This window comes from Calypte anna, chromosome Z (genome assembly GCF_003957555.1).
Source record: "Calypte anna isolate BGI_N300 chromosome Z, bCalAnn1_v1.p, whole genome shotgun sequence".
NCBI lineage: Eukaryota > Metazoa > Chordata > Aves > Apodiformes > Trochilidae > Calypte > Calypte anna.
This window is the reverse complement of record NC_044274.1, coordinates 56,537,507-56,552,960: the sequence shown is the minus strand read 5'-3', so window position 1 is coordinate 56,552,960 and position 15,454 is coordinate 56,537,507. Positions and strand designations below refer to the sequence as shown.

Here is a 15,454-nt window from a genome sequence, read left to right as displayed (position 1 = left end):
AACGAGCAAGCAAGAGAACGGTGAACAAGTCTTCCTTCCAGGACAGAAGTGCCCTGATTCACTTAAAATAATTGCATATGACCATGCATCAGTGACACGACAAAGACATATTGTACACAGTGGAGAGGCTCTTCAGGCACTCTAATCTGAAAAATACATTAGGGTGTGCAAAGTATGATAAAAGTATTTATTGCAAAGTCTGATGTTGGCAAGCTATTTAATTCCTCAAAGAACAGGATCTCTGTGTTTATACAGGTTGTTTGAAGCTTTTCTAAGGAGCCTAAATGAGTATTTTATTTAACAGGAGACACACCCATGGTAGGGAGGAGGAAAAACAATGCACCTAGAGGCAAAACCATATACAATACACACATAAGCATTTTAGAATTAATACCATACAAAACAGGAAAATGTGTATGGCCATGCCAACAGAAGTTCACTGAGTATATGTAAAAAAAAAAGTAAAATTAATTTTTTTATGGGTGCCATTGGTCATTCTAAAAGCAACAAATCCTAAGACATTTCCAGTACTTGATGTTTACATAGGGAAATGTTTGTACCTACAGGACAGATAAAAATGTATACTGAAAGCACAATGTTACAAATGAATGTTGTTAGCTAGATCCACACAAATGATTTTAAAATTCTTAAAACAGAATGAAGGCTGAAAACCCAAACTTTTTCAACTGTGGTTATGGAGAAACAAGTATTTGTTGCAGATTTCTCTTGTGTGTTTAACACACTGAGACTCTGCTCTCTTTATACTTTCACAGTTAAACAAAAATCTTATGTACAATCTAAGTGGTAATAAAATAATATGCTTTGAAATACAGTAACTGTGAAGCATGTAGGTCTTGATTAAGGAGAAGAGCTTTATTAGAGCTTTATTAGAAAAGCTCTAGTTTTATGCATGTGTTCAGAATTTAAAGCACATAATTTCACTGAATTTCTGCTTTAAGTATCTTTGTTCATTATAGATGAGTGTAGAATGCATGTGTATTTATGAACTACGTCTTTATTCTCCTGGGCTCCCCCTTGCAGGCCTACATGCAAAACTGTTAGAGTAAATGGATTTTAGCCATCAGACTACCCTAACAGTCAGGCTAGTTACTTAATAATTGATTCAGTTTCAATTTAATAACATTTGTGAACTCCTTCCCCCACCCCCCCAAAACTGTCTTTACTGCGGGACTCATTTACACAAGCTACAGTTGGAGGAACAAAAATTTATTATCTGTGATTTATTAAAAAAGTGACATTTGGTCAGTCCTGCATTTTGCTTCTGTGTTAAAGAGTTCTGTTGGGGAAAGCTGCTGATGTCACATTTCCCTAGTACAGCTGAACAAATCTTTTTAAAATTTTTAAGGAATTATGACAATCTTGACTAAAAACCTTAAAATTAGTATTAGAAATATTAAAAATAAACAAAGTCAGGGTGATGCAAAAAGAGGTAGATAAATATTTCAGAAGTACAGGTAAGTATATTTACATACATCTGAGTATGAAAACATTAAATACAGCCATCACCTCAGGAAAATTTACAACTGCAATTTCACACGTTGCAAATATTTACATTGCATTCAAAACAAGCTAACACTAATGTGCAAATTTAAGCATGACCTTCAATAATTTGCAAAGTGGTACAGATTTATTAAAATCATCTAATCTTTTCAAATTTTGGCTCTTCTTTAAGAACTTTTCCTATGATTCTATTTAGTGATGTTCCTTTTTACAATAGCTTCTCTGATTTGACGATCAAGTTCACTTACAATATGGTCTTCATGATTATATACTCCTGTTCTTAACAAGGTATCCCTCTCTTCTATCAGACGAGAGAGATAATCATCCACGTTCTCAGTTAGTTTTCCAGAATGAAGACTATCCACTCTCCCAGTAGAATCACCTCTAGCATTTTGCAATTGCTTTCTCTCTTCTTCTTGTTGCTTTAGCCTGTTGTTGATAAAATGGAAAGAATCAGAGGCTGAGCAATAGTAAGAAAACATTCTGACTGCTTTGATTTGAAGTCTTTATTCTACTACATACTTCAGTAGATCTGTAACCTAAAGAAATCTAGAAAAGGTCACAAATTATACTCCTGCTAGGGAAAAACAACCGTAAGTAAAGAAATGTTAATATAATACTAAGATACTTCAATAATGCAAAAAGCACTGAGATTAAAATGGTCCAATGTAGAGAACCACTGAAGTTTTTGAAGGGCAACACTAGGTCAATTTAAAATTTTAACATTCAAAATATGATTAGTACATGCCTCTCTCTGTTCTTAAATGCAGCAGTTTTAATGAAGCACTTATCCTTAAAACTGACTGTAACCATAGAAAAACATCAGGGCTATGATCATAACAAAAACAAGGGTACAGGAGCTGTAAACATATTTCCTATAAAGCAGTACTGTTGCATTTTATAAATGTGCAATCTTCACCTAATGGACACTAAATTGTGATCTTTCACTAGACAGACAGGCAATTATCTTTATTTAAGTGAACACTCTCAAATTGAGACTGACAGCAAGAAAGAGACAGGAAAAGAACAAAACCAAAAAGAATCTTCAAAAAGCTTTTATACCTATTAAGTTCATTTCTAATATCCTCCAGCTCCTGCCGGTCTGTTTTCCCCAGCTCTTTTTCTTCTGCTGCCAAATAGCGCAACCTCATGTGCTCCAGCTCTTGCTGCTGTTTTTTAAGGTGAGCCATTGCGTTTTCTTGTTCACGCTAACGTGGGAAGGAGAGAAGATGTAACTCAGTTGACTATGTGATTACATGCAAAAACTGTTAATTATACTGAGAGAAGCAAAACTTAAGGAATGTAGTAATTAACATCAAGTCTCCAGTTGTGTTAGAAATGCAGGAGTTAAACAATGTCATAGCTGTTGATACCTATACTGCAGTGAGATTAGGGACTATCACAATTATATTAAATCTGCCCAGGCTCTATCAGCTGAAGCCTAGTCAGGGATACCTTCACATTAATAAATTACTCAAAGTGTTAAACCCTTTTACAGATCCTGGCTTGAACTGCTAAACATAAAACTTATCCCTACGGAACTGCTCAAAAGACTGAGATTTATTCCTTCATTACACAGTATTTTAAAGCATAGCTTCTTCTGAGAAATAAAAAACAGGAAAATACTAAAGAGCTGCAAGGAATTTACACCATCAGCATAGTGTCAAAGTTTAAAGAACAACATTTTGAAATCACAACTTGTGGTTAAAAAAATAAGCCTTGAAAACAAAACTCTGGTGAAGTTTACTTTTATACTTGTCTAGCTCCATGCAAAACCTTGGATAACTTACTCTATTAAATCTGATTAACCTATCCATTCTAAAAGCTTACTTGGCTCTGTTCTTATTTTTTTTAAGCTCTTTACAGACACTGGAACAAAACTAGGGTGAGTCCACTACATTAAAGTGTCTTAGTGCACAGGGTCATACAGAAAATGACTAGGAGGAAAACAAGTGGAAAGGACCACACTTCTCATTAACTCAATATAATCAGTCTTACACTGAGACAGAAGACCTGAGGTAAAATGTCATTTCCTCCTTTACTGAAGGAAAAAAAAAAAAAAAAAAAAAAAAGGCAGGAGGTTACACAAACATCCTGGACCTAGTCACATTGTAAAGTGGAAGGTTACCTTTGTAATTTTGACATTGCTTTCATCTGAACTATTTCATTGTTAATTAAACCAGTTTTATATTTATTAATGGGGGCAAAAAAAGAAGATAATTTCATTTGATATGTGTAAGCATATTCATTATACAGTCAACCTAATAATATTTGAAGAGTTGTCAGTCAGTTTCCTGAATCTGAGCTCTTAAGCACTTTAGCACTAAGGTACTCCCTGTTGATGAAAAGTGTTAAGAAAATCTAAATTTGACTGAGAATTAGTATATAGAAAAAAAACTCTAACTGTTAATGTGAACAGGTGATGCAATAGAAAAGCACTTGAAAAGAAATCCTAGCATATATATAATTCCAAAATATTTTTATATTAATCTAATATATCGGCTAGGCAAATTAAACATTAGAACTGCAGTGAGACAGGCCAGAAAGCCTGAAGAACAAATTTTTAAAGGAATACATATAATAATAAGACCAGAAGCAGGAATCCTGATAAAGATCTACAGATGATGGATTACTGCAGCATTAAAAAAACCAAAGCACTCTGGGAAGATAAGGCCATTTTTCTCCCTTCTCCACGAAGAGTTTGTTGCAGAACAGTCCCATGTGCAAGGCTCTTTTGTATGAGACAATTTTGAAGAGCAGCCTCAGACTGAAGTGGAGTAGGTTTTAGAAGAGCTATCTTCAAATACAAGCCATTACAGACAGCTGCTAATTATCCAGTTCTAGGGTAATTAAAGGTATGGAAAAAATGGCAGCTGTAATCTGCAACTAAAATTGGTGTTAATGCCACAGGAGTAACTATTTTTCAATTTTTTTTTTTTTTTATTCTTTCTTTTGGAAGGGGCCTTAGGAATGTCCAGGAGCTACCAGCAGTATCTACTTCCACTGGAAGTAGACAAATTCGTTGAAACCAAAACCAACAGGAAGTATGGGTACACCAGGCAGAATGAATTCAGCTTTTGTAGAAAAATTACATTTCCTACTAGTCTTAAAAAACCAAACAACCAAACAAGTAAAAACAATGAAACACCACATCAAAGAAACCACCTACAAATAAACAAAACTAAGATGTCACGGAGAAAGTTCTCTCACATTACTGGGAGTTCAGACGACCAGAAAATGGATAACAATTTTCACAATAACAAGAAGAGTGGTCTCCACAAGGATCTATGCATTAACATGTTAATAAATGAGGAAGTAATTCTGGAATAAGCAGTCTGCTACTGATTCAAAATTATTCTGCAGGAAAAAAATTGATGAGAAAGAATAGGATACTACAGGGACAAAATAATAATTAGTTTGAAAAGGAAAAAAATAAATTAATAACATATTCATTGATGTCTTAACTGCAACAGCATGAATGCAGCCAGTGGCTCATGATATACTTTACTAATCAACTGGGGGAAGTTGGGGGGTATTTAAAAGATATCCAAGCTGAATTTCTAGATCCTGTTCATCTACTGCTGGCCTCTGTATGGACTAGAGTGGTGTTTCACATCAGCTGCCCAATTTGGGTTTTTTCCTCCCATTGAAAAGGACTGGCTGAATGTCAAAATTATGTAAATTACAACTACAGAGATTATTCAAATTATTTTAAAAAATGGAACTTAATCACTTAAGCAATTTAACAAATGTGTTAGGAGCTTCTTAAACAAAAAATATTTTGAATTAAGATAGACTTTTTTTTAATGCTATGATGAGGCATTACTGTTGCAGTATTAAACAACATGATAAAGAGGCTGCTTTTTAAAAAAAAAATTCTAATACATATGATAATGGTATTATCTTGTTTCCAAATATCTGGACAGGTAACAGGATCCAGACAATAAAGAAAAATTTCAAGTATATGACATGCTACAAAGAGGAATTTAATTATCTTAACTACTTTGATAGTTGTAAGAGTTGTTTGCTTTGTTAAATGCAGGTAGTAAGACAAAATGCTGAGCACAATCTGTTCTCAAGTGTGTTGGTATAAAAGCAGTGAAGTTATAGTACAAGTAAACGGACAACAATTCTGATTAGCTCAATTACCAAAAACCTAGAAGTATGAGGACAGGCTAATATTTACTTCTTTTAAGACTATTACTTTTCTTGGTGGTCACATTCAATCTCCTAACTTAATGAAGCTTCCACAATGAAGCAACCTAAAACATCAGGTTTTGAAAAAAAAATATTTGAGACCTGAAATTTTGAGTATGTTAGAATTTTATAAGCTCTATTAAGCATTAGGAGAGGAGTTGCTGCCCTGTACATGTCAAACAGGTACAGAAATATACACTTCTCGTTCCAACAGTTGAAGAATCTAGTATATCAGTCTGGTTATTAGCTACATTTCCTGATTAGCCAACACTTCTAAAGAATTTTGCTATACATCTACCTATAGTCGATACAGTACAGAAGTACAGCCTGCACATCCAAGTCTTTGGAAGGAATTTGTCTAACACAAACAGATTTTCCTATTGACATTATCTAAGAGAGGTAGAAATGCTGGAGGCCACACAATCAATTACATAAGAATGCAATTTACAAGCAAACTTCCTCAACTGTACAAAAAATACCCTCATTACTGTGGAGGATGAAGCTGACATTTTCCTCTTAGATGAGGTCTAAGATCTAAATCTTTTACAGAAGAGAGGACTTCTAGCTGCCATTATCTCCTTTTCTAGCCTTTCTACCTATGCTCATTTATAGATTTGATTAGCTTCAGTCCAATGCATTTTTGCGTTTTTATATTAAACTCAGACTACTGTTATAGACAGCTAGGGTATTAGTCTAAGTCAGTTAAATTTGTGTATTTTATGAAAAAAAAAATTTATGAAGGGTGGTCAGAGACCTGAAATTTTGAGTATGTTGGACAAACATCATGTAAAAACTAAATACTGGAAAACCAAAGCAAACCAGACCTAGCACAGCAAGACTTAAGACAAGAGCAGAAAATGACATCCCTGCCTACTAATGGAACAGATTATTATGAAACACATAATACACAAAAATCATCAAATAACTGTGACTACAATGAACACATCCAGTCCTTCATTTTTTTAGAGTGTATTACTCAGATGTATAGGGGAAGATTTTGAAAATCTTCTTAGAAAAAGTATACATTGGAAGTACATTTACGGAAGGTTAATACAATGAGGTCTGAAGCTTGGACCATGAAGAAGAAAAAATATCCCTATACTTTCACATTCATCAGAACATTTCATTTAATACCTAAGTCCTTTGTGCACTCACTGAAGCAGTTAGTTTCAGAACCACAAGCTTTTTTTGATTAAGAAACACCTTATAACGTTTAATAAAAGCAAGAAAACGACACAAAAAAAAGAATGGCACAAAATTGAAGGACATACATAGGACAACCATGGCTTTCCTGAAAAATAATTTGTTTAGTTCACATCTCTCCTGATGTTTTCCCCTGGGAAAAATATCTATGAAAATAACTGAAACAGTGTTACCAGTGAGCATGCTCATTGCTCAGGAAAAAACCCCATTTTTGTAGGGAAGTATGTTTTAATATAGAAAGTGCTAAATTCCCCTTTTCTCCACTGAGGAGAAAAAAACCCCTCTTATCAGTATATTTTGTCTCCAAGTTAACAATGGGTAGGACTTCCTTCCAAATAAATGTAATTAAATATTTAATTTGGTTAGCAACACAACTGTGATGTAAACATGACAAACATTTGGCATATCCTCATTTGGGAGATGTGAGAGAAAAATATGCTATTTTTATTTCTGTAACAGTCAAAGTCATGTATTTCAGCAGCATGCCACGACCTCAAATAATGACACTTAAGCTCTTAATGACATTTTAATACTATTAAATTAAAAAAAACAAAAAAGAAAAAAAATTTCTGATCCAAGATTTACTGTCCATTCAGCTTAAAAGAATTCAACTTGAAAATAAGACAAGATATCAAATGAGAAGAGATTTTGCAGATTAGTTTATGATGGAACCAGTGTGCAATTTAAGTCACACAGTTGTATAATGTGATTTTCAAATGCCTTTTCCAACATTAGTCTTTGACTCATTTAGAAGTCTATCATAACAATCTGTAGCGTACATAACAACAAACTTGCTCTATGTACACCCTTCATAGTAGAGCAACAGAAACCCACTTCCTGGTAACCCATCAATATGAGAAGGTAGCAAGGAATTTAAAAGTTATTTGATAAGAAGTGAGACCAGTTGACTTTGAATTTACATACCATTTTGTTACAATATATTGAGGGACCATTAAAAAACAAATAAACAAAAAAACCCAACTATCTCTTGTTATGATGAGAGTGAAGGAAGTATTTCTTTTTCATCGCAATGATGAAACAGAGACATTCAGGTATTCACTTTTTCCACAGTTTAACGATTCATTGGGCACTTTTTAAAACTAGAGTAGGAACCATAGGAACTATGCAAACCATTGTTTGCATAGTAGTGCTTGAAATGTAGCAAGATTTACCAAGATTTTCCAAAATTATAAAAACAGTATTAGTAATACACTTCTGCACATTTAGGATACTAAGAAAGCATAGTCCAGTATTATTAAGACCTCTTGTAACATCTTCATTTTATTCTAGGTATAACTAACATACAATCAAACACTAAGTCTTTTTAAAGTGTACCACACTGCACACAAGTTTATATTTGCACAGTCATTTGCTTAAAATTCTCATTCAAGTCTTTTACACACTTTGCATTTCCAGAGACAATAATAATATATAATATAGACTGAACAATGAAAAATTTCAGATTTGTTTCCTTGTTGCTCACTGCAGCCAATCAGGATGTTTTAAGCCTCTGGAAGTATTACAATTTTTAACTTTTAGAATTTGGCATTATTAAATTTCAGATAAGGGTACACTCCAGAATCATCAGCTGGTGGACCACAGGCAACTTTGTAAACAGGAGACAAGACCCAGTCAGAACTCACGACAATTGGAAACTTTACACTTGTGTCATGACCTAATTATCATCAGCCACTATCCCATATGAGACAGACACAGATGAACCACGAGTACCATCTTCAAATTACTCCAAAAATTATTTTTGCAATAAACTGTGTTGGCCCAGGTACCTTCTGCTTCACTACCTTTGCAGCACTGCTAGTCATGCTATTCCTTTTGCTCACTCTCCTTCCTTTTCTCTCTTGGTAAAACTTAGCAGCAACATGCATTCCTTTTAATTATCATGCAATTTTGCCATCATCCTGTTACATCTCCATAAACAAATCAAATTCAAACAAAGCCACACAGTAGTTATCAGATCACTTACTTCAATGTTTTACTAATTCTTTGAATCATTACTTTGAATGTCTAAGGCAATGCTTGAGGCAGGGAATATTGTTTTAGAAGCTCACCCAGTGGGGACTTCAATCATGTTTTGAGACCTATGGCACTTCACGAATACCAGCATTAAATAAAAATTAACCCCTCAAAATTTCATTTATAATCAGATCATAAAAGAATCCCAGTGTGCCGCCAGGTGCTCTAGTTAAGAGGCTCTTCAATCAAGGAAGCACAGTCTTTATTTTGCCATAGCTGCCAATAAATCCAAAAGGGAGATGTAAACATACATACACTAGACTAAACAATGGTTAAATAGCAGCCACTATTCACTCTCCCACTCACACATACCATGCAAGTCTGTGGGAAAAACTTAAGGTTGAAGCTGAGGAACTCAAGTAAAGTTTTCTGAAAATAACCCAGAGCTGACAAGTCAGTAGGAGGGTCTGGATGGTTTCAAGACACAGTTTTTAACCAAGACTTAGATCTCCAACTGTTTTAGGGTTTTTTTTAATGCAATTTTTTCTTTTAAAACAAAGATTTACATCCCATTCTTGGCTCAATTACTTACAAATTAATCAAATTAATTACCGAGTGGATAAGCAATACACTGGACAAGACAGAGTGCATATCAACCAGCCAGGCTAAGCTTTTTTTAGGGTCTAGGCTTTTTTAAACAAATGCATCAGGGCTGGTTTTAACAGATCTGTAGGGAAAAAAATACATTAAAAAACGTAAAATGTACATGCATACATTATTCAGTGTTTTGGAAGAAATACTTTGAGATATTTGTTTTCTACACCAGAGCAGAGATTACCAACTGCTGAAAATTACATTTCTGTCAGCTTGGTTATCATTTTGATTCATTTGATACATTGTTCTTTGCACTGACAAGTTCAGAACTTAGCAAGTATGATCTCTTTAAGAACATACGCAATTTTTATCACTCTCGGAAATAAAAGTTCACACTCGCAAGTACTATGGAAGTCTCATTTATGTAGTACTGAGATCTCCCAGTCAGCAAACGTTGCAAGACAATTTTTGAAACCTATGGAAATAATAAAATTTACCTGGCTGAACAGATACATAGCTAATTCATTAACATTTTTTCTTGTTACAGCTAAATGTGGGTATAATAAATGAAGTATTAACACAGACTTGCACTGAGAGAAGTAAACTGTGAGGTCTATTTTCACTCGGCTTTATAAACTGCATTTAAATGCAACTAATTTCTGTATTTTGTTAATCACAGCTAAACATGATGTATGTATCCTCATGTACTTTAGATCTTTTTTGGTTAACACCAGCATTGTGTTTAGCATTCAAAATACCAGACATCAAGAAGTTTTCTATTAAGAGTTTGACACTTCAAGTCATTGATAGCATATCTCATTCTGCAAAATATAAAACTGTTTCAGATTTGTGCTAAGAACTAGTTCCAAAGTAAAAGGAAATTTTTAAATTAAGGAAACATTGACTTTTATGGATGCAAATCAGAAGAGTATTTTACTAAATGCTTAGCCTGTAGATTACGCTTCTTTAATTCAGAAATTGACTGTACTAGGTCACCTATGAGTAATGGAAATCTGTGTTTAAACATTTTTTTGGCAATGGGCACAAAGCATTAGATCTCATTTCCAAGACTTACCAGCTGGGTTTTGTCATTAACATTTATTAACAATCTAAGATACGGCTTTCAGCGTCTAATCCTCACTACACAAATGTTTTGTATAGTTCTCTAGAGAGCTTTGGTGTGACAAATTGCTGGCACAGATTAGAGCCCTGTGGCTATTCACCAGAGGCAATGCAAAATTAACATGGTACTAATCCAATTTAAACAAGAAATAGGTTAAACTGCACAATTGCACAAATCATCTGAACTAAAGCAAATCTAGAATTCCTGAAGTAAGAGTTTCCAAATTTATATATAAAACACAGTAAATGCTTTTTGATCAGCTCTGCTTCAGATTTTATTTGGCTCTTTAAAGTTACTTTAATCCTTTATCGATAGACTAAGTATAAGACAAAGCACAGGAATATGAAAGCCACAAGAAACTACTTTGAAAAGGTTTGTTACGTAGTAGAAAAGCTTTAGGTATCATAATTCACTGCACATGCCAGCATATTTTATGGTTCTGACATCCAGCAAGAGGGGCAGCTGAAACCACCTACATTTGTTACTGAATTCAGATTATCAGGTCTATGGTGATGAATTTTATAATGAAGACCTTGTAGTAATACACACTGGTGTTAATTTGGCAAGCAACAATCTTCTATTTTATTCTATGGGAATTTTAAAATATGTTAGCATGAAAAAACAGGCTGGACATGTCATGGCTACTGAAGAAATCTTAATCAGAGAGATAAGATTTATACTCTTCCTTCTATCATCTTGGCAGGCAAAGATGTTTTGGAAATTGGAGATGAGAATTCATGGCTTTCACCATTAGGCAGAAAAAGGACCAGTTTGAAGACAGCAAATAGATATGAATTATTAATAATTAATACTAATTATACAGCATTCACTCCAAAGAGAAACAGATTTTTAAAATGTAATTCTCAATTAAAAGACAATCAGCTTAGCTTCTTGTTGTCCAAAAAGTGAGTACTGTAGCATAAGGAATGAAGTGGGAACTGCAATCCTTAAAAAACACAAACAAACCAACCAACCAAACCACAGCTTCCTCAAGCAGGAACAGTAGGTGTGCATACAAGTACTAAAAACCTTCTACTAAACTTGAATTCTGAAACTTTTTTGTGTGTGTCACGGTTTGTTCAGCAACAGGGTTCAGTGATTTACCAATGTGTTTGTCAAGGCCAATGGAAATGATTGTCATTCTTAAGCACATATAACATTCTCAATGTTTATTGTAATTCAGGAAAGACATGCAATCACAAAAAGAGGCACACAGATTCAGCAAGGATGAAACTACTACTGTAATTTTGAACAGAATATTTTCAAGTTGTACATGTATGGCTACACACACACACACACACACACACTTGTTAAAAGAGCTCAGTTGAAACACAGCAGTAAAAAAGCACGCCCCCAATATGATTACAATTTCCAAACACAGCAGAAATGTTGCAGAAAATTCAAACTGGAAGTGAAACTTACTTCATTTTATAGCATATAGCAAAAAAACCATTTTTTATAAAAGCTTTGTTGCTCATTTTTATGATTCATTCATTTTAACATTAAATTACAGAGCAGTTAGGACTGTAACTGACCTAGATGTTTGGGACAGGAACAAAATACTTTCTCTGGAACTGGAGCATTATTGGGAATGAGATTAATAAAACGTTTGTTTTTTTAATAATACCTACTATTAGCTATGCTGATCTTCCATGTAGAATTGAGCCTTGGACTTTCCCGAGTTCAATGTCTAACTCGGATGAGTTTTACTGATATCATTTTGCAAGAAGCATAGCTTAGAGCTTTAATTTTGCAATGCTGAAAACTGCCAGTAGTTAACAGTAAATACAAGTAGCTTCCAACATAACATTAACTTTGTCTAATATGACAAAAGAAAACCTGCATACCTGTTTTAACCTTGCAAGTTCCTTCAAAGCCCTTGTCCATTGTTGTTTGTAATGGAGCTTTGACTTGGTAGCTGACTCTAACTTTCTTTCAAGTTCAACCTAAAACCAATTAAAATCATATCAGCTGAAGCAATAACACCAGTAACAATCACTGAAAGATATATATATATACAAAGGGTCTGGTTTAAGAAAAGTGTTTATGTAGTGCAACACACAACATAATCTAAAGCTGTTATATAACGTAACATAAATATTATGGCACGTGAACATTTTCTTGTTTAAAATATAGCCTTGTTTTTATTGGATAGCTATCTATACAAAAAGAAAAAGATTAGTTTTTGGCACTAAATAGGCTGATTAAACCTTTAAATTTAGGATTGCTAATTTGAGAATCTCCCCCCATTCTCTTTTTCTTTAAAAGATCACAAACACTAATTTAACAACAACAAAAAAACCAACCTATAGATAAATCTTGCCTTTGCAAGAAAGGTGTGTAGATTTTTTTTCTTCCCTGGAGCTAATGGAAAATGTGCTACATTCTTTTCTCTGGAATAGACATCTGCTCTAACTGCTCTTTAAAACCTATTTCTCTACTGTGACTCTTCCATCTTACTATCTAAATCAAACTTTAAAATATCAAACATTAAAATTAATTTATATCTGTGCAAAAAAAACAGTATTAAAAGGCAAAACCTGTTATGAAGCACACAGAATAGTCATCAGAAAAATAAATTTTTAATTACAAGCTCTGCATGAGTGATATTTTGTCAGATAATTATTTACTATTATATTTGTAAAAATCTTAAAGCATCAATTTAAAAAAAAATCTAACAAAACCAAGCAAAATAATAATAACACATAAGCTACGTCTGTAGAGACATCAACATACTTTAAACCATCTGCTTGTATTATTAAAAGCTATTCAAGCATACAATAGCATGCAGACTGGCCATTTAACTGAATGCATTTTGTGCCAAGAAGCCTGGTTCAATTTAATCAGCTTATTCAGTCAGTAATTTGTCTCAAAATTCATAATTCTAAGCATAAAATGCCCATACCTATGGTTCCATTTAAGCAAAATACCTTCTCCTGAAGGCATGTACGGATTCTAAGAAATCAACTTATGATGGTGATTCAATTCCACTGATAAGTAACCATCTCTTTTCAGAAATACTTAAGAAAAAATCCAATGTACACAATAAAATACCAGTCTAAATTAATCATCACAAGAAAATATTCCTCTTTGCTTTTATAAACAGAATGCTCAGAGTGCCCAGCATAAATCATCATTGTAGCAATTTAAATATATGAATTAGGCTTTTTTCTGCTTTAGTCTCTAATAATGCTGTTCCCTCTACAAATACAAGGCCACTGTTGCCCTTTTTTGTGTCAGAACACTGAAAGTACACTGAAATTGTTAAGAAAAATAAAACAAAATGGGCAAATTGATGAGGTTATGCCGCATAAGATTAGATTCTACATCTCCCTTATCAGCAAATGGACCAATGAAAGAGTTTTCAAAAACTTTTAAAGATTTTAAAATCCAAGATACCTTTTCCAGTGTGAGAAGATTTATTTCTGATTGTAGCTGGATTTCTGGTTTGCTATTTTGCTGTTCTTTGTATTGCTGGAACTCCTTCTCCAAAATTCTATGCTTATTTTCTGCTTCATAAAGCTACATGAAAGACAGCAACATATAATGTAAGCTAGCAGATAAACCACTCACAAAGAATTGGATTACAGAACATAGTTACTCCATAGTGCCTGGAACAAAAATATTACTCTCAATTATCTGACATAAAACAGCCATTGAAAACTACATGTTCGTAACTAATGATTTCTTGATGACAACACACAGCAGTATTTTAACAAGAAGAATTTTAAAGAGGATCTTTGCTCAGTACTGGAAAGAAAAAAACAAGTCTGTCCTTAAATACAGCAGATCAAGATTTGTAAATATTGCTGTTCATATTTCTAAAACAACTTGAAGAAATAGAGAAAACAGAACTACGTATCCTCTAAGGAAAGCGAGCACTGTTATCTACTATATGAAGTTTCATTACTTACTTAATTTCACCAGCATAACTTTTTCAGGATTGCCTAGAAGAGGAAACAACTAATATTTTGTACAGTCAAAGAGTGATTTAGAATAAAAGGTTGAAGTAGAGAGACTTCAGTGACTAGTGACTTAACGCTATGTATCTCTGCCCTCACAATGTACTTCCAGCAGTTTCATTAAGATTTTATAGAGAACTTTGCTTTTCATGTTAAAATAGATAATTTGAAAAACCTTGCCAATAACACAAGTACTTTACTACAAAGACACTAAGCAAATTAAGTGTGGGGTTTTTTTTCACTATACAGTATTGAGAATGTTAAGATTTTTTTTATAAGATGTTTTCTGAGTGTGGCTTACATTTTTCTGTCAAATATTATTCAAGCCTCAATACCTTAATACACCTGATGGAACTGTTTCATAACATCACAGAAGATGGTCCCAAATACTGTACTTCTATTTATGTCCAACAACTTGATAAAAGTATCCCCATAAATTGTATCCAATAGTTTAAAATACTTGGTGCAAATGCTTCAGAAATAATTTGTTTCAAAGCCTAAATAAATTACTAAATCAGATTAGTAAATCAATATTTTATTTTTGTATTTGGGTCACCTTTTTTTTTTTTCTTGCAAAATTTTGGTCTTTGAATCTATTGTTTTTACAGAATTTGTATAAAAAAAGCAAAAATGATTTCTAAGAAACCATATAAGTAGGTAGTGAACTGCAGTTACTTTTCACTTATAATAACAACAGCTAACTTTGACAAGAGATACTATTGCCTGCCACCTTCCTATTTTTATGATTTCTTTTTAAAGCAAAAATAGACATGACGCAACAAAGACAGTGAACAATTTCTTTAGCTATGAAAATTGCCAGCTCTCCCTGGAACTTCTAGAATGATGTTTAATTTCTTTTTTGGTTCTAAAGAAAACTTTG

General features: G+C 33.4%; 1 protein-coding gene across 1 annotated transcript in view; it reads right to left on the bottom strand.

The window, feature by feature from the left end:
- Nucleotides 1-1,532: 1,532 nt before the first annotated feature.
- The window catches only part of CEP120 (centrosomal protein 120), a 37,054-nt gene continuing 23,132 nt past the window's right edge, over nt 1,533-15,454 (bottom strand). Inside the window, exons 18-21 of the mRNA XM_030467233.1 lie at nt 14,012-14,134; nt 12,460-12,558; nt 2,584-2,729; nt 1,533-1,950 (exon numbers count right to left, since the gene is read on the bottom strand). Coding sequence (XP_030323093.1) covers nt 1,710-1,950; nt 2,584-2,729; nt 12,460-12,558; nt 14,012-14,134 — 609 coding nt within the window. The 3' untranslated portion in view covers nt 1,533-1,709. The remainder of the gene's footprint in view (nt 1,951-2,583; nt 2,730-12,459; nt 12,559-14,011; nt 14,135-15,454) is intronic.